A 26,713-nucleotide genomic window follows, 5' to 3' on the forward strand; every position below is an offset into this window, starting at 1 on the left:
TAAAATACAATAAAAAAATTATATATTTTTATATTTAATTATTTATGTAAATAAGTTTGAATAAAAAACAATCTACATATGAAATTCAATTCAAATTCGATGCTGCTTAAATTTATTGCAATAAAATTAAATTAGATAAAATATCTAGAACTACGCCTCATCCATATTCATATTTCATTCATAGTAAGTGAAAGGAGAAGAATGTGAATGAAGTGGCAATGTACAAGTTTATGCTTAGCGTTTGACCACAAAGATTGATGGCTTGCCGTCTTTAATTATTTATTCTTTCCTAAAAGGCAGTAGCTTTTCCCATATTTGACAAGCAAAAAGTGTCCAGCACTTAGTAATAATTACTATCCTTCTAATTTCATATTCACCAATCACATCCAAGGCTTTCAAACATATATATATCCTAAAATTTATTTAATACATATTAAATTAATTTTAATGAGTGATTTTTTTTAATTAAGTGAAAGAATATATGTATATAAAATTTAAAGATAAAAATAGATTATTATTAAAATTATGATTAATTTTAATTTAATTTAATATTTATTCTCATATAAATCTTTTATATTTACAAACAATGTAAGAAATTGAAACGTTAACTCACAGAGTCATGACTACATATGTACAACATGTGAGAATCGTGCTTAAAGAAAATTAATTAAAAAATAAAAGGAGGGGGTGGGGGGAAGGAACATGATAGATGCTCACTTCCTCGTCATTGCTAATCTCTCAATGTAAAAATTCAATAAAACCACGTGCCGGACAGCTGAATCAGTCGCGACGCCCTTACTAGTTGACATTTAAATTTTACCTCGTGAGCCACCATACACGTCTTTCTATTTTTCTACTAATTATTTTAATTATATATTTAATACAATAAAATATATTATCATCTCATTATTAATTATTGACAATTTGTTTTAAAATATATTTTAAAATTTTTAATTTGCAAAAATTATTAAAATTTACTTTTTTAAAAGCAAATGAAGGGGAATATATATGTAAAAGAGGAGTGTGGTTAGTCAAAGTCAGAGCTGAGAACCAGAAATTTCAAAGAACGTGAGCGTTCCTTCATGGACTTTGCCTAGACTGCTCTCCCTTTCTATTTCACACCTCTCCGCAATCCTTCTGTAGCCTAAAATTATCTGTTTCTTTGTTCTTAACGATCCCATCGCTTGCTTCTTCTTTCTGGATTTTTCATTTCTGCTGACTAGGTGAGCCTCTCTCCTTCTTCTTCTTCTTTTGATCTTTTGATTTTCTTTTTTATTTTTATCTTGTTTCGTTTCTGATGCTTCACTATGCTAATTGGATGCTTCAATTTCAATTCAGCTTCTTAATTCTTTTTTTTTATTATTCTAATTTTTTAGCCAATCTCTTGTGGGTTTACTCTGTTATCTTCTCCTTTCTTCTTCCTCTTCTTGTTGTGGGTGTTTATGATCTTATTTTCTGCTTTGGGTTCAATTATTTATTGTTTTCTATTTGTGGGCAAGTTTTTTTTCAAGGGAAAGAAGTCATTTTAGTTCAGTAGTGCGAGAATCATTAAGCCTGCAAGTGAATTGAGAAAAAGATGTCATAAAAAACATAAGAAAATGTTGTGCAAGTATAGGATCAAAAAGTGAAGCAATTCATTTAACTTATATGCCAGATGGAACCCAGAAAAGATAAAAGTTGCTAAATGTTTTTCAAGTACTTAGCAACTTTGATAACGGATACTATTGTTATTTCTTTTCTCTATTGGAATTATTTGTAACTTTCTAGCTTGGATTTTCTTATTTGTGAAGAAGTTTGTTTGAAAATTTAGCAGGAGCATGGGACCTGATAGTTTTTTGGGCGGCTATTTTTTCACTCAACCTCATTTCTTTTGTTTTTAATTTGTGTTAAACAAATTACAAATTGACTGTGTAAGAGTTATGGTATGCCTTTTTATATTTTTCTTTGGGTTGGATGCTTTAAAATGGTGTCACAGCCTGCTGTTCTAGTGTCGTGCTCTATGTTACTAGACATGCTAGAACTACTAATCATTTTTGCTGTTTCTGATGTTTTCTATGGTTTTATATGGTGTATGAACCTCTTCATTTACTGCTTGAGCTTCTGTGATGGTCTCTTTAACAAATTATTTGATTATCACTTTGTTTCTGATGGATTCAAATGATATAAACATTGGGGTGTACTTTACTTACGACGCACTACATTGGAGCCCGGGTGTAGTGAGAAATATGTAAGGGTGTAGGGCGTTCACCTAAAGCGACCCGCCATGCCGGCGTCCGGGTGTGGTGTTAAATGAGTAAGGGTTCCCACATCATGAACGGTTGTGGGTAAAGAAGTTAGTCCATAGGACAATAGAACATCAAATAGGCATAGAGAACAATAGAAGATATCATAGAAGGAGATCAATTAGAAATGAACATGATAGGAGGAGAATCTAGTACTTGGAATATTGGATCACTTACAGGAAAATTAATGGAGCTTGTGGATACCTTGAAAAGGAGAAGGGTGAATATTGCTTGCATTCAGAAGACTAAATGGGTAGGAGAGAAAAGTAAGGAAGTGGGTAATTCAGGGTACAAACTGTGGTTTACAGAAAAGGAGAGAAATTCGGTGTGGGCATAATCATAGAGAGGACATTGAAAGATGCTATAATAGCTGTGAAAAGAGTAGGAGATAAAATTATACTAGTAAAGCTAGTACTAGAAAGAGAAACAATAAATGTAGTTAGTACTTATGCTCCACAAATAGGACTAGATAGTGAGAGTAAATAAAGGTTTTGGGAAGATATGGATGATCTAATGCAAAGCATACTGAATGAAGATAATGTTTTCATCGGTGTAGATTTGAATGGACATATAGGAAGTGATAGGCAAGGCTATGAGAATGTTCATGAAGGTTTTGGATTTGGCAACCGAAATGAGGAGGGAAAAAGCATTCTGAATTTTGCTATGACATACGACCTAATATTAGCAGATACCTATTTTATAAAAAGAGAGTCACATTTTGTAACTTTCAAAAGTGGGCAACATAGAAGCCAAATCGACTTCCTCTTAACCAGGAAGACAAATAGAGCTCTATGCAAGGATTGTAAGGTCATTACGGGAGAGGCTTTAACAGGTCAACATCAGTTAGTGGTCATGGATGTCAAGTTTAGGAACAATTCAAGTAACGTTAGAAGAAATAATGTAGCTCGAACAAAGTGGTGGGAGTTCAAAGGAGTAAAGCAAGTGAAGTTCAAAAATGAGCTTCTCGAGTCCGAAGCATGGAAGCTGGATATGGAGGCCAATGATATGTGGATATAGATGGCTTCAAAGCTTAGATGAGTAGCTAGAAAAGTACTTGGAGAGTCTAGAGGACATGGACCACCCTCAAAAGAGAGATGGTGGTGGAATGAGGAAGTACAAAAGGCAATGAAGAGAAAGAAAGAATGGTATAAGAAATTACCTAAGTGCGATAATAACGAGGCATATGAACAGTACAAGATAGCAAAGAAAGAAGCAAAAAAGACAGTTAGTCAAGCAAGAGCGCAGGTCTTTGAAAAGTTATATGAGAAATTTGGAACTAAAGAAGGGGAGAATATATTTATAGATTAGCAAGGAGGAGGGAAAAGAAATGTTAAGATTTCAATCAAGTTAGGTGCATTAAGGATAAAGAAGGAAAAGTGTTGGTGAAAGATGAGGACATTAAAGAAAGATGGAGAAATTATTTTGATGATCTCTTTAATAATAGTCAAAATGATAATAGCGTGAATATAGACTACAGAGCAATAGAAAAGAATGTGAATAATACTAGAAGGATTAGATCTTTAGAAGTAAAAGAAGCACTTAAGAGAATGAAAGTGGGTAAAGCCTGTGGACCCGATGGAATACAATTGAAGTGTGTGGAAGTGTTTGGGAGATATGGGAGTGTCATGGTTAACTAAATTGTTTAATAAAATTCTAAATTCAAAGAAAATGTTTGATGAATGGAGGAGGGGTATTTTAGTACCTATTTTTAAAAATAAGGAAGACATAAAGAGTTGCTCAAACTATAGGGGAATTAAACTCATAAGCCATACTATGAAGTTGTGAGAGAGAGTTGTGGAACATCAACTACGTCATGATACTTCTATCTCTCCTAATCAATTTGGCTTCATGCCTGGTTGTTCAACTATGGAAGTGATCTTTCTTATTAGAAGGTTGATGGAGAAATATAAAGATGCGAGGAAAGATTTACACATGTTTTTTATCGATTTGGAGAAGGCTATCTTATTTCAAAAGATATCTTATGGAGAGTGTTAGAGCAAAATGGGGTATCTATTAGGTACATATAAGTGTTGAAAGACATGTATGAAGGAACAACTACTATTGTGTGCATAGTGAGAGGGGACACAAGAGATTTTCCTATCTCAGTTGGATTACACCAAGGTTCAACTGTAAATCCTTATCTTTTTACATTAGTTTTAGATGAATTAACGAAACACATACAAGAGAGTATCCCTTGGTACATGATGTTTGCGGATGATATAGTTCTGATAGATGAGACGCAAGAAGGAGTTAATAGAAAGTTAGAGCTTTGGAAAAGTACTCTAGAGTCAAAGGGCTCTAAGTTAAGTAGAACGAAGACAGAATACATGCATTGCAAGTTCAGTGAAGGCCGAACTGATGATAGGGAAGGAGTTAGTTTGGATGGAGTGATACTGTCCCAAAGTAATCACTTTAAATATCTCGGCTCAGTCCTTCAAGTAGATGGGAGATGTGAAGAGGATGTTAGTCATAGGATCAAAGCCGGATGGTTGAAGTAGAGACGTGCTACGGGAGTTTTATGTGATCGCAAGATTTCCAATAAGTTGAAAGGAAAATTTTATCGTACAGCCATACGACCGGCCATATTATATGGTAGTGAGTGTTGGATACTGAAGGATACTGAAGGAGTCGTTTATGTCTAAGATAAGAGTTGTGGAAATGAAAATGTTAAGGTGAATGAGTGGCCATACTATATCAGATAAAGTCCGTAATGAGAGTATTAGAGAAAAGGTAGGAGTGGTACCAATTGAGGATAAGTTGAGAGAAGGGAGATTGAGATGATTTGGTCATGTGAAGCGTAGACATACGGAGACTCTAGTTAGACAAGTAGAGCACATTAGGGTAGAGAATAGAAAGAAAAGATGGGGTAGACCTAAACTGACTTGGAGGAGAGTAGTACAACATGACCCAGAAGCATTACACATTTCCGAGGATTTAACTTAAAATCGTTTAGAGTGGAGAAAGAGAATCCATATAGCCGATTCAACATTTTTGGGATAAAAATTTAGTTGAATTGAATATCACTTTGTCTATTATTTTTATTTTTATTTGGTTTGGGGCAGGGGATTGGAATGTGTAGAGTCTCTTCGTTTAGAGGTAGCTCACTTGCATCATTTCTCAAGATAGTTTTGTTCCCATATAAGAAAGTAATATGTTTTCATTAGTTGTAATCCTTTTTATTATGAATTTCTAAATTTTTTGGTATCAGTAGAAACTGCCCGGATCAATGATGCTCAAAATTATTATTGCAATTATCTATTTATTTGTATGCGTCAAGACTTTGTACCTTAGATAATATGTATTTCTGATGATTCAGGTTAGCTGGTCCAGGAAGTTGTTCATTTAATCATTGGTTGACAGTTGGTATTGAAGACTGGTCTATCATACAATTATGACTTGTTTTTGTTTCTTATTTGGTCGGAGTTCAGCAAAAAATTCTTTTGAAGTTGATGAAGGTAAGATGCAAAAAAAAAAGTATTTTGTTTCCGCTTTTCTAAGTGGACAAGTGGGTGGTTTTGATCTATACATTTCTATAGATTTACATGTATCTTGACAAGAAACGCCTTCTGAGATAATTATCTTCAACATGATCATATACCCCACAACTGTTTTGACTAATACTGATAATAAAGCTTCTTATTAGTTTGTATTTCTGAACAGAAGTTGCAGGCATTCACGATGTTAAACTCTACACTTACAAGGAATTAAGAAATGCTACTGATTATTTTAGTCCGGTCAATAAAATTGGGGAGGGTGGTTTTGGTTTAGTATACAAGGTAATTGTTTGATTATTATTGAAATATATTACTTATTTTATTAAAGCATAGTATTTTCTTTTTCCTTTTCTTTTTCTTGTGAGTGGCTCATCCCTAAACAAATATTGTGGATGCTCAGGGAAAACTTAAAGGTGGGAAAATTGCTGCTATAAAAGTTCTTTCAACTGAATCAAGACAAGGGGTGAAAGAGTTCTTAACAGAGATTAATGTGATCTCAAAGATAGAGCACGAAAATTTAGTTAAGCTGTATGGCTGCTGTGTGGAAGGAAATCACAGAATTTTAGTCTACAACTATCTTGAGAGTAACAGTCTTGCGCAAAATCTTCTTGGTAAGTATACAGTGTTTTATTCTTCATTTGGAAGCCTTCATTATTTTTTAACTCGTACTGCTGTCAATAGTTTTTACTATGGAAAAATGGTTCCGTTTGAGTTTTCTTGGATATTAATTATATAGAAATTTGCTAAACCTTTTCTGTGTCTTGTCATTTTTTTCTCATTACACTGAGAACCTTAAAATCAGTAAATGTTGTATGTATATGCATCTAAATGAATAAAATTTACATAATGTTTGCTTGGTTTTTGTTTAATCAAGCTGAATCTGAGTGCTAAGTATCTTTTCTCTTTCAGGAGGAGGTCACAGTCACAGTAACATCCAGTTTAGTTGGAGAGCACGATCCAAAATCTGCATTGGTGTAGCTCGAGGGCTTGCCTTCCTTCATGAAGATTTACGGCCACACATTGTGCATAGAGATATCAAAGCGAGCAATATTCTCCTTGACAAAGACCTAACACCCAAAATTTCAGATTTTGGTCTAGCCAAGCTTATCCCACCTAACATGACTCATGTCAGTACACGTGTAGCTGGAACAATGTAAGTTTCAACCTTTCTGTTTTCTTCATTGATTTGTAAATTCTTTTTCCAACATGCTGTCAGCAACAATAATTCCATTTGTACTGTAATGGTTTCACGGAGAATACAAATGATAGAATATTCTAACTGCTTGTCATTTGTTTGTTTGGATTTGTGACACATTGAATGGAGCTGGTACCAGTGAATAATAGTTGATTTTTTTTTTTCCTCCTTTCAACGTTAGCTTTTGGAATAAGGTTATAGGAAGTGTTGATTTTGTTGAAATCGTGTAGGATGTACCATTGGGAAGTCTAGAGTAGTTGGTACTCCTCTCTTACATATGGTCATCATTGTAACTCTTTGATCATACTTGAAGGCTTCTAATTATTTTCCAAAACCAGAATAAAGTTGTTAGAGTCCTGAATCATATTCCAATTTAGAAAAGCTACTTTTAAAAGCAAAAGACCATAATCTGGTCTTCTTGGCTGCTTTGAAATTTTAAAGATTACATGTGGGTCATCTTCTCAAGCTTAATGATTAAATTCCATTTATATGTGCATGTGCACACATGGGTGCATCCACATTAGTGTCTGTCTTAACAAATATTTTGTATCTTGTGCTAATATCTGCATTTGCTGTTTTAGAGGTTACCTGGCACCCGAGTATGCAATAAGGGGGCAGCTGACGAGGAAAGCAGACATTTATAGTTTTGGTGTCCTGCTTGTGGAAATTGTTAGTGGGAGATGCAACACAAATACGCGATTACCTATCGACGAACAATATCTCCTAGAAAGGGTATGAACATCTCAAGTCCTTACTATCATGATAAGCTATTTTGATTGAAATGGCAAATGGATAGGTAAAATGACACATCTATAATGTTTCCAATTTTGAGACATGCTTTCTTGAACCTTTCCTTTATGTGTAATATTTGTGTGAATACATAGCCAGGGTTAAGCACTCAAAACACAAGCTAAAAGGCTGATCTCACTAACTCACATGATAGCCAACATGATTAAGAACAATAACTGGGAAACTTTATCAAAACAAGGCAAGATAAAAGGGAATAACATAATTGTAAAGAAAGAAACACAATTTCAACCGTCGCAGTTTACCATGGGTCAGATTTCGCCATATTTCTACCAAAACAGTAGGCATGACCTCCAATTAGAGCTGTCCATGGGTTAGATTTGGACTGAATCAAGGTAAATACTAACTCAGTGTCGTAAATGAGATACAAAATCCAATACAGTCTATTAATTCAATAGATTTTTTAAATTTCATTCCATATCCAAATCCTAGCTGATTTGCATATTTGGTCCCTTTATGATTTGTCTAATCCATTTCTAATGTTGATTAAACACATTTTTTTTCTTTTAAATGAATTTATGCAAGTATAAAATCTTGCCCAATACCATCCTACCTAACAAAAGAAAAATAATAATTAGAAGAATATCATGCCTTCTTCCCATCAACTCTTATCTAAAATTTTCATGTCTGAAGTTGCCAAAACCAACCAAACTCAGCAACATAATTTCCAACAACCCATGCATTCAAACCAAGCTGCAGCAAACTGCCCCAAGTCCTTGGAAATTCACCTTAGGAGTTGAATGAGATCAATCAGATGCATTCATATCAGTTGATGATCCATAATTCTTACTTTTTTTAATCATTGTTTGGCATCCTTGGAGATTATTAACAACTCAACTTAGCTATGCCTTTTTCAAAAAAATTTGGAGTCGGCTATATGAATTCTCTTTTTCCACTCTAAACGATTTTGAATTAAATCTTCAAGCTTTCGGTTGAACGCCTTACACCCTTACATATTTCTCACTATACCCGGGCTCCGATGTAGCGCGTCATAAGTAGAAGACGCCCCAACGTTTATATTATTTGAATCCATATCATAAGCTGTAACGAAATTTTTACGCTGGTTGTCACCTACCGCAATACTCGTCCTTTATCCGAGTTTGGGACCGACTAACCACAAACTACACCCTTGCAAATTATCAACAAATTTGCATATTGTTATGTTGTATTAAACTGCTTAGAAATTATGCTTATAGTAAAATAGATATTTTAGGCACTGCTCACCACATTTGGGTTCTCCTGTCGCAGACTTGGGAACTTTATGAGCGGAAGGAACTGGTCGGGCTGGTGGATACATCACTGGATGGTGACTTTGATGCTGAGGAGGCATGTAGGTTTCTAAAGATTGGTTTACTCTGCACCCAAGATGGTCCAAAGCTTCGTCCCTCCATGTCTACTGTGGTCAAGCTGCTAACTGGTGAGAAGGACGTTGATGACACAAAGATAACAAAACCAGGTTTAATTACTGATTTCATGGACCTCAAAATACGAGGCCCCCCTAAAGCCAAATCCCAGAAAAAGACATCTTCCTATGATAAAACCAAATCTGAAACAAAGGCTGGATTTAATTTGTCATCTGATTCTGACAAACTGGATGACTCAACCTTGTCATCAGGAAACTCAACAAGTGCAGCCACGACCTTAACTGCGTCATATGATTGAAGTATTTAAATATCAGTGTGAAAAAGCATATCCATTGGATTTATTTTTTTTTTTCCTTTTTTGAGGCTTTTAATTGTGTAAATTTTGGAACCATGTTCCTTTCTTGTTTTCCCTTTTTTTTCGGCTACACAAGTTTTGCCGCATATATTCCCTCTCTTGTAAATGGATGACGTTCAGTAAATTGAAGAAAGTGTACTGGTTTGATCTTTCTTTGTTTTGTTTGTGCACAGACACATCGGTAGGCATTATTACTCCAGCCAGCCTATAATATATTGGGCAAGAGTATTATTAGGCCTTTACATTTTTGTAAAAATAAAATAATTAAAAAAATAATGGAAGTACAGCACAACTGGGAGACTAACTTGGAGCACCGTCAAGGCCAAGACTTTAGTTGGCCATTTACATCAATTTTAATTATTAGGTTATTAGTGTTCATATATATGCCTAATGTTAATTGAAGAGAAAAACTAACAAGCTTTCTGCATAATGCGTGTGACTAAGCACCAATTTGAGAAGATTGGATCATTAGTTTCAATTGCAACTTTAATTTCCTTATCATTAAAAGTCAGCATTATCCTCCAATTGCAATTAAATTTCATTTTATAATGGATTTTACTTCTACTTTGAGCATCCTTGTCTCTTTTATCAATTCTCAACTAAACAAAACAACCCGTTAGTTCACAAAATTCATTAGGACAATCCTCTATTAATAAATCCTTCGGACTAATATTCCAAAAAACTTGCATCCCCAGTGACAGAATTCATATGGATAAATTTCAATAATTATCCCTGAACTTTTATAATTGTAACACTTTAGTCTTTCAACTTTAAAATGTAACATAAAACTCCCTAAACTTTCAAATTTTACACAGTAAAATTCGTCTGATTTTCAATTATTAATTTTTTAATTAGAAAATGGCGTTAATAGTTTCCATATAGCACTTAGTCAATATTTCTCTCTCCTCTCTTATGCAAAGTATAAAATTATTCTCTCTGCACGTGAAAAATTATTGTCTACAAAGAGAAGAAAGATTTAATTTATACATGACTTGAGAGAGAAGAAAAATACTGACTAAACCCCATACTGGAACATATTGGAACTGTTCAGGTTAACGTTTAACTGAAAAATCGATAATAAGATATTAGAAAAATTTTACTGTGTAAAATTTAAAAGTTAATGAAATTTTATATTATATTTTTAAGTTGATGAACTATAATATTACAACTATATAAGTTCAAAGACAATTATCAAAATTTATCCGAATTCATATCTTTTAGCAATTTTCAAGCAAGCAGAAACCAATTCTATCTAAAAGAAAAGGCAGAACTGCATGCGGCAAAATGGGAATTTTATTGAAAAGAATATTTACATAAATGGGAAAACAATGCAACCAAGTAGTGCATCTCATTCAAGATGAATTCCTTTGTTTTTGCCTTTTTTTTATTATTATTATTATCAAGAAGGGGTGGGGAGTTGGTTTTTGGCTGATGGGCACTACAAGGAAATATCAACTATTATATGCTAAAAAATGCCCTGAAATGTTGGTTAAAACATTTGCTGCTGTCAAAGCCAGCTCACCCCTAAACCCCGCCTTGGCTGGGATCGTCAAGTCACATGTTGTTGAGGAAACAAGTGATCTTGATTGTGACTAATCACCTAAAACAGAGTTCCATTTTACTTTGGGATGGGCTGTGAAAATTTCTGTACTCCTCCATTAATCCTCTCAATCTTTCAAGTAGATGACCTTCGCCATTGCTTCTTCCCTTTCTTTTGATGTAATTTGAATGGACTCCAGCTCTTTCTGCGTGCAGAAGTCTCACAAAAGAGCCCAGAAGCCAAGGCCTGCTGAAGCCACAGCTCAAATTCTTCTTCATTCTCATCCATCATCTCAGCATCCAAATCCCAAGGGAATCTGCTTGACTTGCAACGTCGTGGCTTCTCCAAACCAACCATGTTTACATGGAAGCTAGGCCTATGGGTATTAGGCCTACATGCCATTCCCTGCAAATAGTCTTCAGGCTGTAAGATTCCGGATATGATATTCCTTATGTAAAGACAGTTTTCTTTTAATAATTTGTCCATACTACCACTGTTTGGTTCATAGAATGAGATTGGCTCCACAAACTGGTATTCAACAAATTTGTATAATATCTATCCTACATATATAATAGCACATCTAAAAATTTAATTAAAAGTTGAGACGGTAGAATAGCTATTCCATGGCATAATGGTTCCACAATTAAATTTTGAACCAAAGCCAAGAATAGCTATACTATTCGCATCCTGTTCCATAAATCAAATAAAAGCATAAAGGCATATAAACCAATACTATAAGACAGCTGCAAGGAATTACAGAACATTATTTCCATCTTCTATGACAGTAAATCACATCAATCCTATAATATCACTGGTGCTGTTTAAGAAAGGTAGTATTTGCTGGATCATAAGATTGCTACTTTGACTCTTGTGAATGACAATCTAACAAATTTGAAATTAGGATCAGCAGCAGTAAATGGCCTTACTTATGCTGTTTCTCATTGGTTTCTTTCCTCTTTCCAGAAAGGTGTATTTAAGTAATGAAATTACATACCTCCTAAAATATTAAAACATAAAAGCTTGATTACATCAAGGGTCTATCGGTTATCTGCCTATATATAACACAAGTCCAACAGTTCAGTTCATGATTTGTGCATGCATTCTTGAAAGGTAGTTGAAGTAAGTTCTTAACAGGTAATGAATCTTGAGCATCAAGACTCCACCAGAAAAGAACTACTGACCTGACAAATAGCCCATTCTGACACATCAAAGATTTTGCTTTCGGCACAGACAAAAGCACGGGGTATTTCTACCTATAAAAGAGAAACCAAAACTGATAAGCATAATGATCAAATGCACAGATATCAATTCACTATAAATGAAACAAAATTAAATATCAATTATGGAATAAAGCACACATTTACTCACTGAACCAGAGATGAAACAATAAGATTAAGCATGGAGGATTCTATCCTTCAACCATTAGACTTCCTCATTCATGAAGCTGCTTAAAATGCCTTTTTTAGGTCTATGTTCTTCAAAAAACACATTCGTTTAGGTCAATAAAGACCCATCATGAGTCAATAATATTTGTCCACATCAAAAGTCTACCTCAGTGCCATGTCAGCATGGCTATAATTGAAATAATATTAAGAACCTATGAACCAATTTGATAAAATTAAAAGCATAGGAAATAACTGAAAAGGTGTCTTCTGGTTTTCTGAAACATTACATTTTTAGATTTGTAATGTATAAAGAACTACATTAAATCCAACTTAAAGTCATAATATTTCATATTAAATTATTTCCCTAGGAGGAACATACCTTTTGAGGCCTATCAAAGGCCAATGAGCCCTTGTATTCAACCCATCCATCTCCATCTTTGGCTTGATGGTATTGGCAACAATCCTAAAACCAAAACTAGCCTTATGATAAACTTAAAAAAAAAATGCAGAATTGATAGAAGGGGGAGAGAGTTCAACTACCAGAATTAGAGGACTGACCTGACACCATCTGGCCTTAGCCTTACTCCTATTGGTGCAAACCCATATATGTGAATTGCCACACTTTGTGCACTGTATACGCCTCGACTCCTCAGAGCAATAGTCTTGGTTTCCCTGCTCATAAAATTAATATGGTTGCAATACATTCTAACACAGTCAAATACAAATAAATTCATTGAGGGTAACTACAATTCACATCACCATTAATAGCCATATTCTAACCCCTGACCTGAAAATGTTAGCAGCAATAACAACACTAATTTTCTTACTTGGTTATCACATATCAAACATATCCACAAGCTTGTGGTCAAGATTATTAAACAATAATTGCACCCATTTACTGTGGGAGAATCTTTGAAAATTCTTTACAAAGAATTATTTCAAATCTATCCTACATCAGTTAGGTATCAAAGCAAAAAGATCCCAACTTATGGCAAGCTTTCTTTTGATGGGACATGGAGAAGGGACATAGAGATACAGTATGACCATGGGGTTTATGATCTCAATCAATTGAAAAAGGATAAAATAGATACTTTTCTTCTCTCAGGTGCTAGATGCATTTTATATGCATCTAAACAAAAGATCAAACATTGGTGGCATACATCCATATTTCAAAAAAAATAGATTGCTGTGCTGATCAAGTTAAAAATCTTATAATTGATGGTGGAAGTTGAATGAAACTCAAACCACCATCCATGGTTAAAATAATGTCACAAATTTTTAAGTATTTATAAGCATATCAAAAGAACATTTAAAAAAAAAAAAGTAGAACTAAATAATTTAAGTATTACAAAATTTATAAACAAATATATAAATCTTAGGGCAATGTTTAAAGACAAATAAATTGCCTGCAGCTACTTTTGAGATTTTAGGTATCCTTTGGTTAAACTTTTGATTTTTGCTCTTTGCTTTATATGTATATTCTTTTGATAAAGGTAATGATAAGAAAGTACACTTGGTAAAATAAAATTTCACTCCATATGAGTAATTTTCCATTCATAGCAGTTTTGCTTCTAATAATTATTCTCTGTTATCGAAAAAACATTGCTTGTTTCTTTTTCTCCTTTTTTTCAGAAAAGGAGTTTTATTCAGAAAGAATGAAGGGGGTACATTGTTTTTGTTTCCATATTTTCAGTCTTTCATTCTTATCAGCTTTTATTTAGTTGGTTAGTAATTAAATCATTCAAGTTTGGTACTTGCAAATGGAATCCAACTTTTTGTTAGATTAGGAATATTAGCATAGTTATTAGAGGCGCGCCTCAGGCTCAAGGCTCACCAGGTTCAAACCGTGGCGCCTTATGCGCCTGGGTGCGCGCCTTTGCTCCAGGATCAAGGTTTTAAAAGGCATGCCTTCTTTATTTTCACATTTAGTGAGCACTTTCATTGGCAAAAAAGCACTACCACTTAAACTTGATATTTTTTTATCTACAAGAATCCTATATTGACGCACTAGGAAGTTTTTGGAATTAGTATTGCTAGTGATAACTAATCATCAAACTATCATCAAACCAGCACACCCAAGATCACAAACCTCCCATATTTACATTTTCAACACTACTACTCTATTATTATCTTTTCTTGAAAAATATTATAGCTACACCTATTTCAAGATATGTACCAAAGGAAAAGGAAAAGCATCACTTTTATTTGACTTTTATGGATTTTTCAAATTTTTTTTCTTTTACGCCTCACCTCACTCAGGCGCACACCTGTACCTTGCGCCTTGCTTTTAGGCTCCAGGACCCCTTGGCTCCAGGACCCCTTGGCTCCTTAGTGCACCTTGAGCCTTTAATAACTATGAATATTAGGCACCTTTATGTATCCATACGATACATACGATCTCTTTTAGTTATATCAATTGAATGAGGAAACTACTTTCAGAAAATTTCAAGCAATTGTGCTTTCATTGGGACTGTGTAAAGCAACTCCAAGTGATCTAGCTAAGAAAATCCTAATTCCTGGTTGATTTTCACTCAAAACACTTTCTCCACACATCCTCAGGCTTTAGACATAGTTCCTAGACAATAATTAAATCAAATTTTCTACATAAGAAACTTTGAAATTACTGTTAAAAATTATTTCAAAGCTGTTCTGTATCAATATGATCATTACATTCTCACTTTTTATCACAACTATCACACCAATACTGAATTATAAAACAAAGAATATGAACAAAATGACCATAATGCTGGAGAAATTATGAACAAAGAAAACCCCAAATTTACCTGACGAGGAGTACCATGGGAATTTTGACATACACTCCTAGTCTTGGATTCTTCCTTCCTCAATTGCTCATCATAGTCCCACTTTTTTGATGAATCAGAAAGAACCTAAGAATTTAAACGTTGTGATCAGTCAAAATAAATAAATAAATAAACCAATAGATCCTTAACTTTGAAAGAGAAGGATTTCTATTGAATGTAGATGTTTACCTCATAAGCGCACTGAAGCTTCTTAAATGATTCACTTGCCAAAGGACTTCCCATATTTTTATCAGGATGAACAACCATGGCCTAGACACAATAAATTGTTAACGGGCACCAGTAAGTTCACACTCTTTCCTTTTTCATCCTTTTTTTTTAATTCTAGGGGGGTGTGTGTGTGTGTGTGTGCGTGTGTGTGTGTGTGTGTTTGTGTGTGTGTGTGTGTGTGTGTGTGTGTGTGTGAGAGAGAGAGAGAGAGAGAGAGAGAAGGAGAGATTTTTCTTTTCCCTAGGGAGGGGAAAGGGGGGTTATTTGGACAGAAGATTACATGCCAACTCCTTTCACACAAGTATTAGAAGGTATTCTTACTGGTCATATCATAATTCCAGTTACCATGTGCAGAATTAAGCGATCAACTTTGAGTGTTGCAGAACACAGCCACACAAAAGTTCAAATGAACACTACTACACTAATTCCCATCTGTAAATTTTGAAGATACCTTCTTGTGATATTCCTTTCTCAATATTGTAGTATCAATTCTTTTATGACGAGGAAGTCCTAGTGCTTCATAATGATCTACACTATTTAATATCCTTCTCATCTCATCAACTGAGCTTGTTTCTTCTGTAACCACCCTTCTACTGGAAGACTCATTTTGGTTGCTGATAACAGACGAAGTAGCAGCTGGTTTGCTTGATGATTTGCATGACTGAAACTTTTCAGATTCATCAGTAGGAACTGAGTATTCACACTCCGAAGAGAACTCATCTTGCATAACTGTTTCAGATTCCTGCTGCTCTTCAAAGTGCGTACTTTCATTGATATTGTCATACCATTGGAGCAACAAATTTAAAACATCATTTGATAAAAATGTAAGGTTTATTAATAAAAAAACACCATGCCATCCAACTCGAGCTTTCACACAATAAATAGCATATATAATTGCCATTAAGACCACCAAACGCGCATGATTTAGAGAGAAGAGGTAACCTGCATTTTCATAATTTAGAGAGTTAAATTCCCTAAAATCTACAGATATATAGAAAAGGAGCAAAACAAGCATTTACTTATATGAAGTGTTTGAACTCACCATAAAACTTTCAAAGTGTTAGCTTAGAAATTGTGTCAAATGAGTTCAAAGCCATGCATAATATAATAGCAATGATACACTCTTTGATCATGTGGAGGACCCATGGTGACTAGGTACCACAGAAAAAATAGCATGTGCAAACACAAAAACACATGGCTATTAGCAGAGACAGGTTGCAGATACTGACAACAAGAGAATTTATGCAAGCAATTTACACAAAGTGAGTGACAATTGATTTATATCACAACTTGAATATTTTGGATATTGTTAAAATACTTTGTATCAGCGCCACTACCAGTTAGGCCCTGTTACAACACGGCTACATCTGCTGCTCAAGTTTATTTATAATTGGAGCCTCCTAAAGTTGAACATACTCCATAGCAAGATATGCTCAAGTCATTTGTTCCCATCAGAGTATCCATCACAACTAACTTCAGATTGCAGTGTCCATTTCACTACATATTTCATACGATTTATTTAGCTTGGTTTCACAATATGATAATAATGGCTAAAGGTGTCAGATGTTTATAATCCTAATATTAAAGAGTTGAATTTGTTCTTTAATGATTCCTTTTTAGCAAACGCAAAAAGGCTATCCTTATGTATAAGCACATTATTTGTCAATGCCCACATAAGAGTTACCATCTATAAAATTTCAGACTATGCGTGCAAGTCAAATCAATATATGCTATTTCCCATCAGAAATGACAAGTAAATGCATGAATGCAAATTTAACAGCAGTACTACCTGAGGGTACCCAGGATGATTAAGTTTAGTCTGTACATCAAAAGGAATCAAGTGAAATGGCATTGATAATACAAAGGAGAAACTGCAGATTACTCATTTATTTTTCCAATTTCTTTTTTGTGTTAGCTAAATCTGGACTCTGGAGTTATTCATGCCTAACAAAGCAATTCAATGCCTTAAGGGTTATTGCGTAAGCAAAGCTTTAAGCCAATAACTTTAATTATTTAACTGTGTTGGTGGAGCACACAGTTCAAGAAAATATAATCCACATTGTTTGACCCAGTTAAAGCTGACGACGAACAAAAGGAAATTTTATTTGAGAAACATATTATTCTAATATTAATTATTGAACAGCAGGAACATGCAAAGAAGACAACCAGTGATAAATATCATCCTATCTTGTTTAAACAATATCAGCCACAAGAAAGATGCAAGAATTGAATATCATGTTACTGATATTGAAATTCCACAGACATTGAAATTCAAATTATATGTAAAACAAAACCAAGCCATACCTCCAACTATAAACAATGTTCCAGTTATCCAGAAGTTGGCATACATCCACAAAATTAAAATAGCAAAGAGTCCTACAATAAAAAGTCCAGGAGTATAACCCAAATACTGAACAGCAGCTCCTGCAGCTCCCTGAAATATTGGACTGACTGTCAGTGGTATTCACACAAAAGTACACTGTTCAATTAGATCGATGCAACTTTATAAATCTAATGTAACAACAGCTGAGTTGAGTTACAATAAAAACTGTGACCTGCTCATGCTAGGTTCCAGATCCACAATATAAAAAAAGGATCAAAGCAATATGATGTGACAATATGAAAAGTTGAGGAATAAGAAAGGCACAATATGAAATACACTATCTTGCAATATTAAGCTCCACAAAAAAAAAAAATTTCCCTCCTTTTGCTTTATTAGAGCAATGAATTAGGGCTAATTAAGGAATAAGAGTTGAAAAAATGAAAATGAGGAACATTAATGTTCATGTCCAAACTTTAAGCTCCAGAAATACCCCCAGAGCACACAGGTTGCATGTCATTACTTCTTCATTGAAACATGTCAAGACAGCCATAAGTATTTGGGCAACATTGAGCATGAGTAAACCCATAATTCCCAACCTACACTTGTTGTAAACTCTCTGAAATTAAATATGTGAAACATTCGTGTCCAAATTTACCATCAAAAGCATTTGCTCCTACAATAATGGCAATCCAAAATATGTTTTCTGATAATCGTTTAGCCCATCATGAACAAAATTTCAAACCTTGTTTCTTTTTTCCCTCCACTTTTTGAGAGCCAGATATAAATTTCATCTTTTGGTAACAAGCTAGCATGGACTCAAATCAAATCATCCCCCTTATTTTCGCACAAACCGAGACTCCCAAGTATAACTCAACTGTGATTCTATTGGCATAACTCAACTCACCTATATTGATATTGTTTAACCAGAAATATAAGGAAATGGAATGCAGGGACAAGAATATCATACTAAAAAGGAAAATGAGAGAAAATAAATAAAGAAATCAGCAAAAAGACCGAAGACTTACCATACTAAGCAAGACGTAAAGCACACAAGACATTGAAGTGAGACTAATAAAGCAACTCCACATTATAAGAAGCAAAGCTGCTGAACCCAGTTTGATAACTGACTGGAAACCTCTTAGAACGCAGTCTTTCCAACAAATCAACAGGAAACTCATTAACTGGCCAAATCTCACAAAGCCACTGCACACCATCGGCCAGTGGCGCTCTATGAATACCCCAATATTGTCCCTCAAACACAATGCTGCATTTTTCACCCGCGAGTATGCATTTTTCTGTGTTTGCAGCCATTTCCATCCTTGCTTGACCAATCCAATATCCTCCATCACTAACTAAATACAAAGAACTAAATAAATAAACCCAGAAACTCAACTACAAACATGAAAGATACTATAAATATCCTTTGATGTCAACGCTAGGAAATTCCCTGAATCTTAGAGGATGTGAAGCAAAAGCAACAATGCCATCCATCCTGAGAGAGCTCTTGGTCCCTCAAAAATTACCCAAAAGCCCTGATTGGTTAGGGGATAATTTCATATAAAAAAAGAGGACCCAAAATTCACAGGCTACTCGGGAATGAAGTACCCAAAAAAGGGGATCAAGGAAATGAAGCTCCCGTTTGTACTAGAGACTAGAGAGACAGAGAGAGAGGCAGAGACAGAGTTCCCATGTGACGGAATTACAATTACAGTAAGTGAAGTGTCAAAAGCATAGTTGGATCACGTTCAACGCAAATTGCTTCACATGGAAGTTTCCAAAAAGTGATGTCTTCAAACTAACTAATGCCTTTGTCTCTTTATTTAAAGAGGAAAAAAAAAAAAGGAAGAAGAAGAAAATTGGAAACAAACAGCAGCTGCTGCGTCTGGTCTCTGGAACGCAAATTACATATCCCCAGAAGAGAAAACTGAAACAACGAATCGATCAGACGAGGAAGATAAAGAAGCGAGAGAGAACAAGAACAAGTGTGTCTGAGACAAAATTGAAGAGAGAATAATGGAAATGAAAACACAGAAATATAGAATGAGGAAGAACAGATAATCTTGAGATCTTTGGGTTTGATGCGGAGAAAACCCTAGCTTTTTCAGAAGATCTCGCGAAAGGGGAGTTCAAAAAGTTTGGTTTTTCTTTTCTTTTCTTTCTGCTTCTATGAGAGAGAGAGAGAGAGAGAGAGAGAGAGAGAGAGAGTTTGTTTTCGTCACTTATTGTGCGAGTGTGGATTAGATAACAATGATTCAGTAGGACCCACTTTTTCCTTTTACAAGATTGGAGCATCTCTGGCTTCTTTTTTTTTATTCTTTTTTTTATAGGATAATAATAATAATAATAATAACAATATTTCATTTTTTTGTCAATTTTTAATTTATGAAATTTTCGTTAAACTAATTGGAACTCTGCATACCAAAAATTTTGAAACCCTTTAAGTTTTTATTTACTAAAATATAGTTCAAAGGTGTAAATTAAAAAGACTTTTGCTTTTATAATTCACTTATTTACTGTCATTAGCCTATAAGGAATTTCAGACTAAAAAAAAAAACCTTCAAAACAAGTTGCAAGATGGATGGTGAATGCCTTAAAAAAATGGAGGGGTTCTTCATGGATTTGAATCACTCACCCTTGCTTAGTATACTCCACTTGGTTCAAGGCTTGAAGAGCTTGGATACTTATAGTTGGTTATTTACTACATAAGTACAAATTATGGCTATAATAAAAGGTCCATTTGCACCCAGCTTGGCTAATTATCTTGAGCATTTGTAGATGTTATCTCACCATTATTTCTCAAAATAATAATAATAAATCTTTCTGACCACTTGAACAGAACCACAATTCTTATTTTATAACAAGGGGGCCTTGATTAGGTATCAATCCATATGTTGGCTTTGGCGCTTGTTTAAATGAGCCGTTGGAAGCTTACCTTCGGCATTTGATTTCAATCCTCCATAAAGAATTTATTTATGTATTTATTTACTTATTTATATATACAAAAATATGTCTTTAGCATACATGATATAATCCACTACAACACCCAAACCTTAATCTCAAACTAGTTGGATTGTTTATATGGATTATTTTTCCCTATTTAGTTATGTTAGATATTAGATCTGCACATATATAATAGAATAAATGGATCAAATATATTGGATTCTCCTGTCTAACCTACTCATCAGTTTGTGCTCATTTCATATCATGTAAGTCAAACCGAATTAGACTCGTTTTCAATCATATAGAATATAAACTCATACTACACATCCTACACCTATAAATTACAGGTAAAACAACTATAGGCACTAATAACAAGCATAAATTTATTAGTTTTAACCCATCAATTCCTCCAAAAATGTCACACACAAACTTGCATCATCCATGAAGATGGTTTTAAGGTTGCACACAGACGAGTCATACTTCAAAAACATGTCCCACGTATACAAAATGTGCATCCTTGTTTTGCTTTCAGCGTGCCTCATACTGAACAACTGTAAGAAGAAATGCTTTCATGTTATACCAATATTTTAGGCACAAATAGTCATAATTAAGCGGATGATATGATATTATTTAGTAGACCGTAAAACAGTCACAATCTGCATTTTAAAATAACAATGAAAGAGCACCTCAATCTCCTAAAGGGCATAAGCAGGAAGTCTAAATGCATTATAGTATGCATAGAAAGGCCACATAAAAAACAAGTTCTACAAGTTTAAACAAGTTAAATACATCTGGACTGTAAAAGCAAACATGAATCATAGTATCATACATAGAGAATATTTGATTGCCCTACCCCTATTCTCATGTCTTTCAAGTAATGTAGCCTACAAGCATATATCTACTTAAGTTTATGAGTGGGAAAAATATTAACCAAAGAGAACCTAAATGCCTCCACAGTAACTTATTTAACAAAACAAATGCTTCATAACAACACCGAGTTTCCATCTTTTTTCATGTTAACTACACCTCAAACCTTTTATCATCACATTCTAGATGTTTATGAAGCTAAGCATGCAAGCATGATGAATTAAAAGTTCTAAGCACATAACCTTAGAAGTCCCTCAAGTTCAAATGCAACAACTAGGTTTAAATGTTGCGTCCGTCCAGCTAAATCTAAATGTTTGTGTCTGTCAATGTTTAGAATAAACTTGATTAGAAATCTACTCCCAGAGCCTATGTGGTAAGAAAAACTTGATTAATTGATGCGTATTAGAACCTAGGTAGAAATTGGAAGATCAATAGACCCCAAGTTTCATTTACTTGGATTTAGAGCATAAATGAAGGATTGGAATAGCTACAGGATGATGGAAATCTGGACAGAAATAAAATTAGGATTTTGGATAGTTGTTCTTAATAATTAATTTAATGACCAAGTTTAGGAAGATCAATGAGAATGGAACTTGGAATGATGTAACAACAGAGAACAATTTAGGATTGAATTGTTGTTACAATAAAAATAAAGCAAAAATTCTAGAAATAGCTATTAACCAAATTAAACGAAATTAGCAACCAGAAATCACAATCAAATCCTAACATACACAACTCAACTCAACTAAGCTTTTATCCCAAAAATTTGGAGTTTGCTATACGGATTCTCTTTCTCCACTCTAAATGATTTTGGGTTAAATATTTGAAAATGTGTAATGCTTATAGGTCATGTTGTACTACTCTTCTCAAAGTCAGTTTAGGTCTACCCCTTCTTTTCTTTCTATCCTCTAACCTAATGTACTCTACTTGTCTAACTGGAGCCTCTGTATATCTACGCTTCATATGACCAAACCACTTCAATCTCCCTTCTCTTAACTTATCCTTAATTGGCACCACTTCTACCTTTTCTCTAATACTCTCATTACGGACTTTATCTAGTCTAGTATGACCACTCATTTACCTTAATATTTTCATATCTGCAACTCTTATCTTAGACACATATGACTCATTTAGTGCCCAACACTCACTATTATATAACATGGCCGGTCGTATGGCTGTAAGGTAAAATTTTCCTTTCAACTTATTAAGAATCTTGCCATCACATAAAACTCCCGTGGCACGTTTCCACTTTGACCATTCGGCTTTAATCCTATGACTAACATTCTCCTCACATCCCCATCTACTTGAAGGATTGAGCCGAGATATTTAAAATGATTACTTCGGGACAGTACCACTCCATCTAAATTAACTCTTTCCCTATCACCAGTTTGGCATTTACTGAACTTGCAATGCATGTATTCTGTCTTCGTTCTACTTAACTTAAAGCCCTTTGACTCTAGAGTACTTCTCTAAAGCTCTAGCTTTCTATTAACTCCTTCTCGCATCTCATCTATCAGAACTATATCATCCGCAAATATCATGCACCAAGGAATACTCTTGTGTAAATGTATCATCAATTCATATAAAACTAATGTAAAAAGGTAAGGGCTTACAGCTGAACCTTTGTGTAATCCAACTAAGATAGGAAAAGCTCTTGTGTCCCCTCTCACTGTGCGCACAATAGTAGTTGCTCCTTCATACATATATTTTAACACTTGTATATACCTAATAGATACCTTCTTTTGTTCTAACACTCTCCATAAGACATTTCTTAGAACACTATCATAAGCCTTCTCCAAATCGATAAAAACCATGTGTAGATTTTTCTTCACATCTCTATATTTCTCCATCAAGCTTCTACTGAGAAAGATCGCTTCCATAGTTGAACGACTGGGCATGAAGCCAAATTAATTGGGAGAGATAGAAGTATCATGACGTAGTTTATGTTCTACAACTCTCTCCCACAACTTCATAGTATGGCTCATAAGTTTAATTTTCCTATAATTTGATCAACTTTGTATGTCTCTCTTATTTTTAAAAATAGGTACTAAAATACTCCTCCTCCATTCATCAGGCATTTTCTTTGAGTTTATAATCTTATTAAATAATTTAGTTAACCATGCCACTCCCATATCTCCCAAACACTTCCACACTTCAATTGGTATTCCATCGAGTCCACAGACTTTACCAACTTTCATTCTCTTAAGTGCTTCCTTTACTTCTAAAGATCTAATCCTTCTAGTATAATTCACCTTTTTTTCTATTGCTCTGTAGTCTATATTTACGCTATTAACATTTTAACTATTATTAAAGAGATCCTCAAAATAATTTCTCTATATTTCTTTAATGTCCTCATCTTTCACCAATACTTTTCTTTCTTTATCCTTAATGCACCTAATTTAATTGAGATCTTGATATTTCTTTTCTCTCCTCCTTGCTAATCTATAAATATCTTTCTCCCCTTCTTCAATTCCAAGTTTCTCATATAACTTTTCAAAGGCCTGCGCTCTTACTTGACTAACTGTCTTTTTTGCCTCATTTGAATCCATATCATAAGGTGTGATAAAATTTTTATGCTAGTTGCCACCTACCGCAACCCTTCTCCTTTATCTGGGATTGGAACCTACTAAGCGCAAACTACTTAGGCGGAGTTAAATCCTAACATACACAAATTAAAAAAAAATACATAAATTAAAAAACAAAGAGAGAATACTTCGATGAGTGTGCTTCTTGTAGAGAATACGGTAACCACACTCTCGGCTCTGGATAACATCTCCAGCCTTCAAGTGTTCTCCATGCCACAATCTTAGCAATAAATAATAAAAAAATAAAAAAGGGTAAATTAAGATCACAATTCTCTAGTAATCGACGGAAAAGCATAGAATAAAACATGAATCGCGCATACCTTCGCAGATCTATCTCACTGGCTCAGGTTGAGGATCCAGTAGCTCGCCTCTGGGTTTAGCTGTAGTCTCCTCCACCTTCACTGGAGTCAAAACGGAGTTTGATTGAGTTATAGCGGGCCGGGTTAGTTGGTTCATTTTGGACCCAGGTTGCTCGATAACTAGGGCTGTGCAGTTTTCGGTGTGAACTGAAAAACTGAACTGAACCGAGCCATTTCGATTCAATCGGTTTGATTTTTTAGTTTTATTGGTTCGGTTCGATTTGAAAATTTGAACATATTCGGTTTTCGGTTCAGTTCGATTTTTTATCGGTTAAAACCGATTAAACCAAATAGTAAAATGACAAAAATAATTTTTCAGCCCAAGATGCATAAACCTCAAGACCCAAGATGCATAACCCGGATCAAGATGCATAACCCAACCCAAAAGAATAAAAATTTTAATATTTTCTATTTATTGCAATGGAACCGAACCGAACCGATATTTTTTTGTTTGATTCGGTTTGGTTCTCCTTAGGTAATTGGTTCGGTTCGGTTTATATTTTTAAGCGATTCGATTTTTTGATTTTTTGTATTCGGTTCGGTTCGGAACTGAACCGACTGAATGCTCTCCCCTATCGATAACAAGTATATTTTTTTAATTGGATTCTATTGAAATTCAAAATCAATATCCAGTTTTATTAGTGTATTTAGATTTTTTTTAAAAAAAAAAAAATTAAAGGTGACTTCTATTAATTTAAAACATAAAAATTTAAATGTATTTTATAAGTGCTCTAAGATTTAGTAAAGATCAAAACTATTTCTTTATATTTTAGAACTAAAATATTTATTTTTTTTTATTTTAATTTGATAAGAAAAAGTTTTATATTCTATAGAGATAAGTTATGTCAATAAAAATAAAATGATTAAATTAACCTTAATTAATCACTCTCTCGACCTCCTCTCTTCCCCTATCTTCCCCTCTAACATACCAACAACAAGGAATAAATAACAAATGAAAAATAATAAAGTTACAAATCAACTTTCACATAATAAACAAATCATCTCTCTCTAAACATGCATGAAAATAAAAGCATAAACCAAAATGTATGACATGAATTTGTGAAAAAACTTTCACAAATTCAACAATCAGTGTCTTAGCTCATCATCGATTACTACTATTTTTTTTTTCTTGATAGGTACATGGGGGAGGGATCAAATCGGGGACGTGAACTAGATTCATTGTGCCCTTACCACTGGACTAAAGCTAGGCGGACCATCGGTTACTACTGTGATCATTGTTCTTAAGAGTCTTGACATGGTGTTCACTCAATGGTGCTGAATCAAGTTGCTAAAGATGGCGACAATTAAGGGATAAAGCGAATAACACAATGGAATTGATTAACGATAACAACAAGAGGAGGGTAATTAATGAGAATAAAAAGCGAGGGTTGATCAATATAACATGAAGGCAAGAAGTGGGATAACACAAAATTCTTTAACTCAAAGAGTAAAAATAATTAGAAACAAGGTCTTTGTTGTTATGTTGAGTTTAAGGTTACCTTCCTCTAGATAATTAAGTCAATTTAACTTGATTAATGTCAAATTTGGTTAAATTTAAGGAATGGGCCATTTTATTGATAGAATTAAAGTTTAGAAGCTAAATTATTTTAAATTCAAGGTACTTAGTTGTATTTTTCACTAACTTGAGGGTCATTTTATAAAATATTTTAAATTTAATTATAGGAAAAAAATTGAAAGAGAAATTATAAATAAGTATTTATATTATTCTATTAAAAATATATGTCAAGTATCAAATTCAAGGACTCTTAATGAAATATAAATCTTATAGTCAAAATTATTTTGATAGTTTTTCCCTGATAGTCTTTTTAAATTGAATGACATAAAGCCATTTTAAGTTTAGGGAGAGATGTCCATTTCAGCTTTAAATTTGATATAGAATTCAACATACATAAATTAATTAATTTTTTTATTAAATTTAAAAAAAATAATTTATAATTACTCTACTTATAACAATTAATATAACTTAAATTAAGCTGGATGCCAGGCCAGCCTCCAAATCAATTATTTTATCATACACAAAAATGTCACATAAAGTTTGGCTTAAGTCATCTTACTCCAGCTGGCCTTCTACCCATATTTAATGTACAAAAGAAAAAAAAAAGTATAACCTTATTTCATATATTCAATTCATTTAGAATTATTACGCAAAATAAAATAATAAATGTAA

The 26,713-nt window shown here is 33.9% G+C and overlaps 2 protein-coding genes across 3 annotated transcripts; one reads left to right on the forward strand and one right to left on the reverse strand.

The window, feature by feature from the left end:
* Positions 1–1,042: 1,042 nt before the first annotated feature.
* On the forward strand, positions 1,043–9,646 carry LOC110638166 (cold-responsive protein kinase 1). Of its 2 annotated transcripts, none has more exons than XM_021788632.2 (7): positions 1,043–1,223; positions 5,599–5,737; positions 5,946–6,058; positions 6,177–6,387; positions 6,686–6,929; positions 7,553–7,703; positions 9,027–9,646. In XM_021788632.2, exons 2-7 carry the CDS (start codon positions 5,674–5,676, stop codon positions 9,438–9,440), a joined length of 1,197 nt encoding a protein of 398 aa, XP_021644324.1. In that variant the 5' UTR covers positions 1,043–1,223; positions 5,599–5,673; the 3' UTR covers positions 9,441–9,646. The 2 variants fall into 2 exon arrangements, with proteins under 2 accessions (XP_021644324.1, XP_021644317.1); XM_021788625.2 differs by having other exon boundaries at positions 1,044–1,223; positions 5,943–6,058.
* A 1,126-nt stretch (positions 9,647–10,772) lies between these two features.
* Positions 10,773–19,969, reverse strand: LOC110638150 (uncharacterized). Its single transcript, XM_021788605.2, has 9 exons — positions 18,800–19,969; positions 17,756–17,885; positions 15,903–16,393; positions 15,413–15,493; positions 15,206–15,310; positions 12,981–13,094; positions 12,802–12,885; positions 12,219–12,290; positions 10,773–11,442 (listed from the first exon to the last, which is right to left on the reverse strand). Exons 1-9 carry the CDS (start codon positions 19,118–19,120, stop codon positions 11,173–11,175), a joined length of 1,668 nt encoding a protein of 555 aa, XP_021644297.2. The 5' UTR covers positions 19,121–19,969; the 3' UTR covers positions 10,773–11,172.
* Between the last annotated feature and the right edge of the window lie 6,744 nt (positions 19,970–26,713).

Source organism: Hevea brasiliensis, chromosome 15 (genome assembly GCF_030052815.1).
Source record: "Hevea brasiliensis isolate MT/VB/25A 57/8 chromosome 15, ASM3005281v1, whole genome shotgun sequence".
Lineage (NCBI taxonomy): Eukaryota > Viridiplantae > Streptophyta > Magnoliopsida > Malpighiales > Euphorbiaceae > Hevea > Hevea brasiliensis.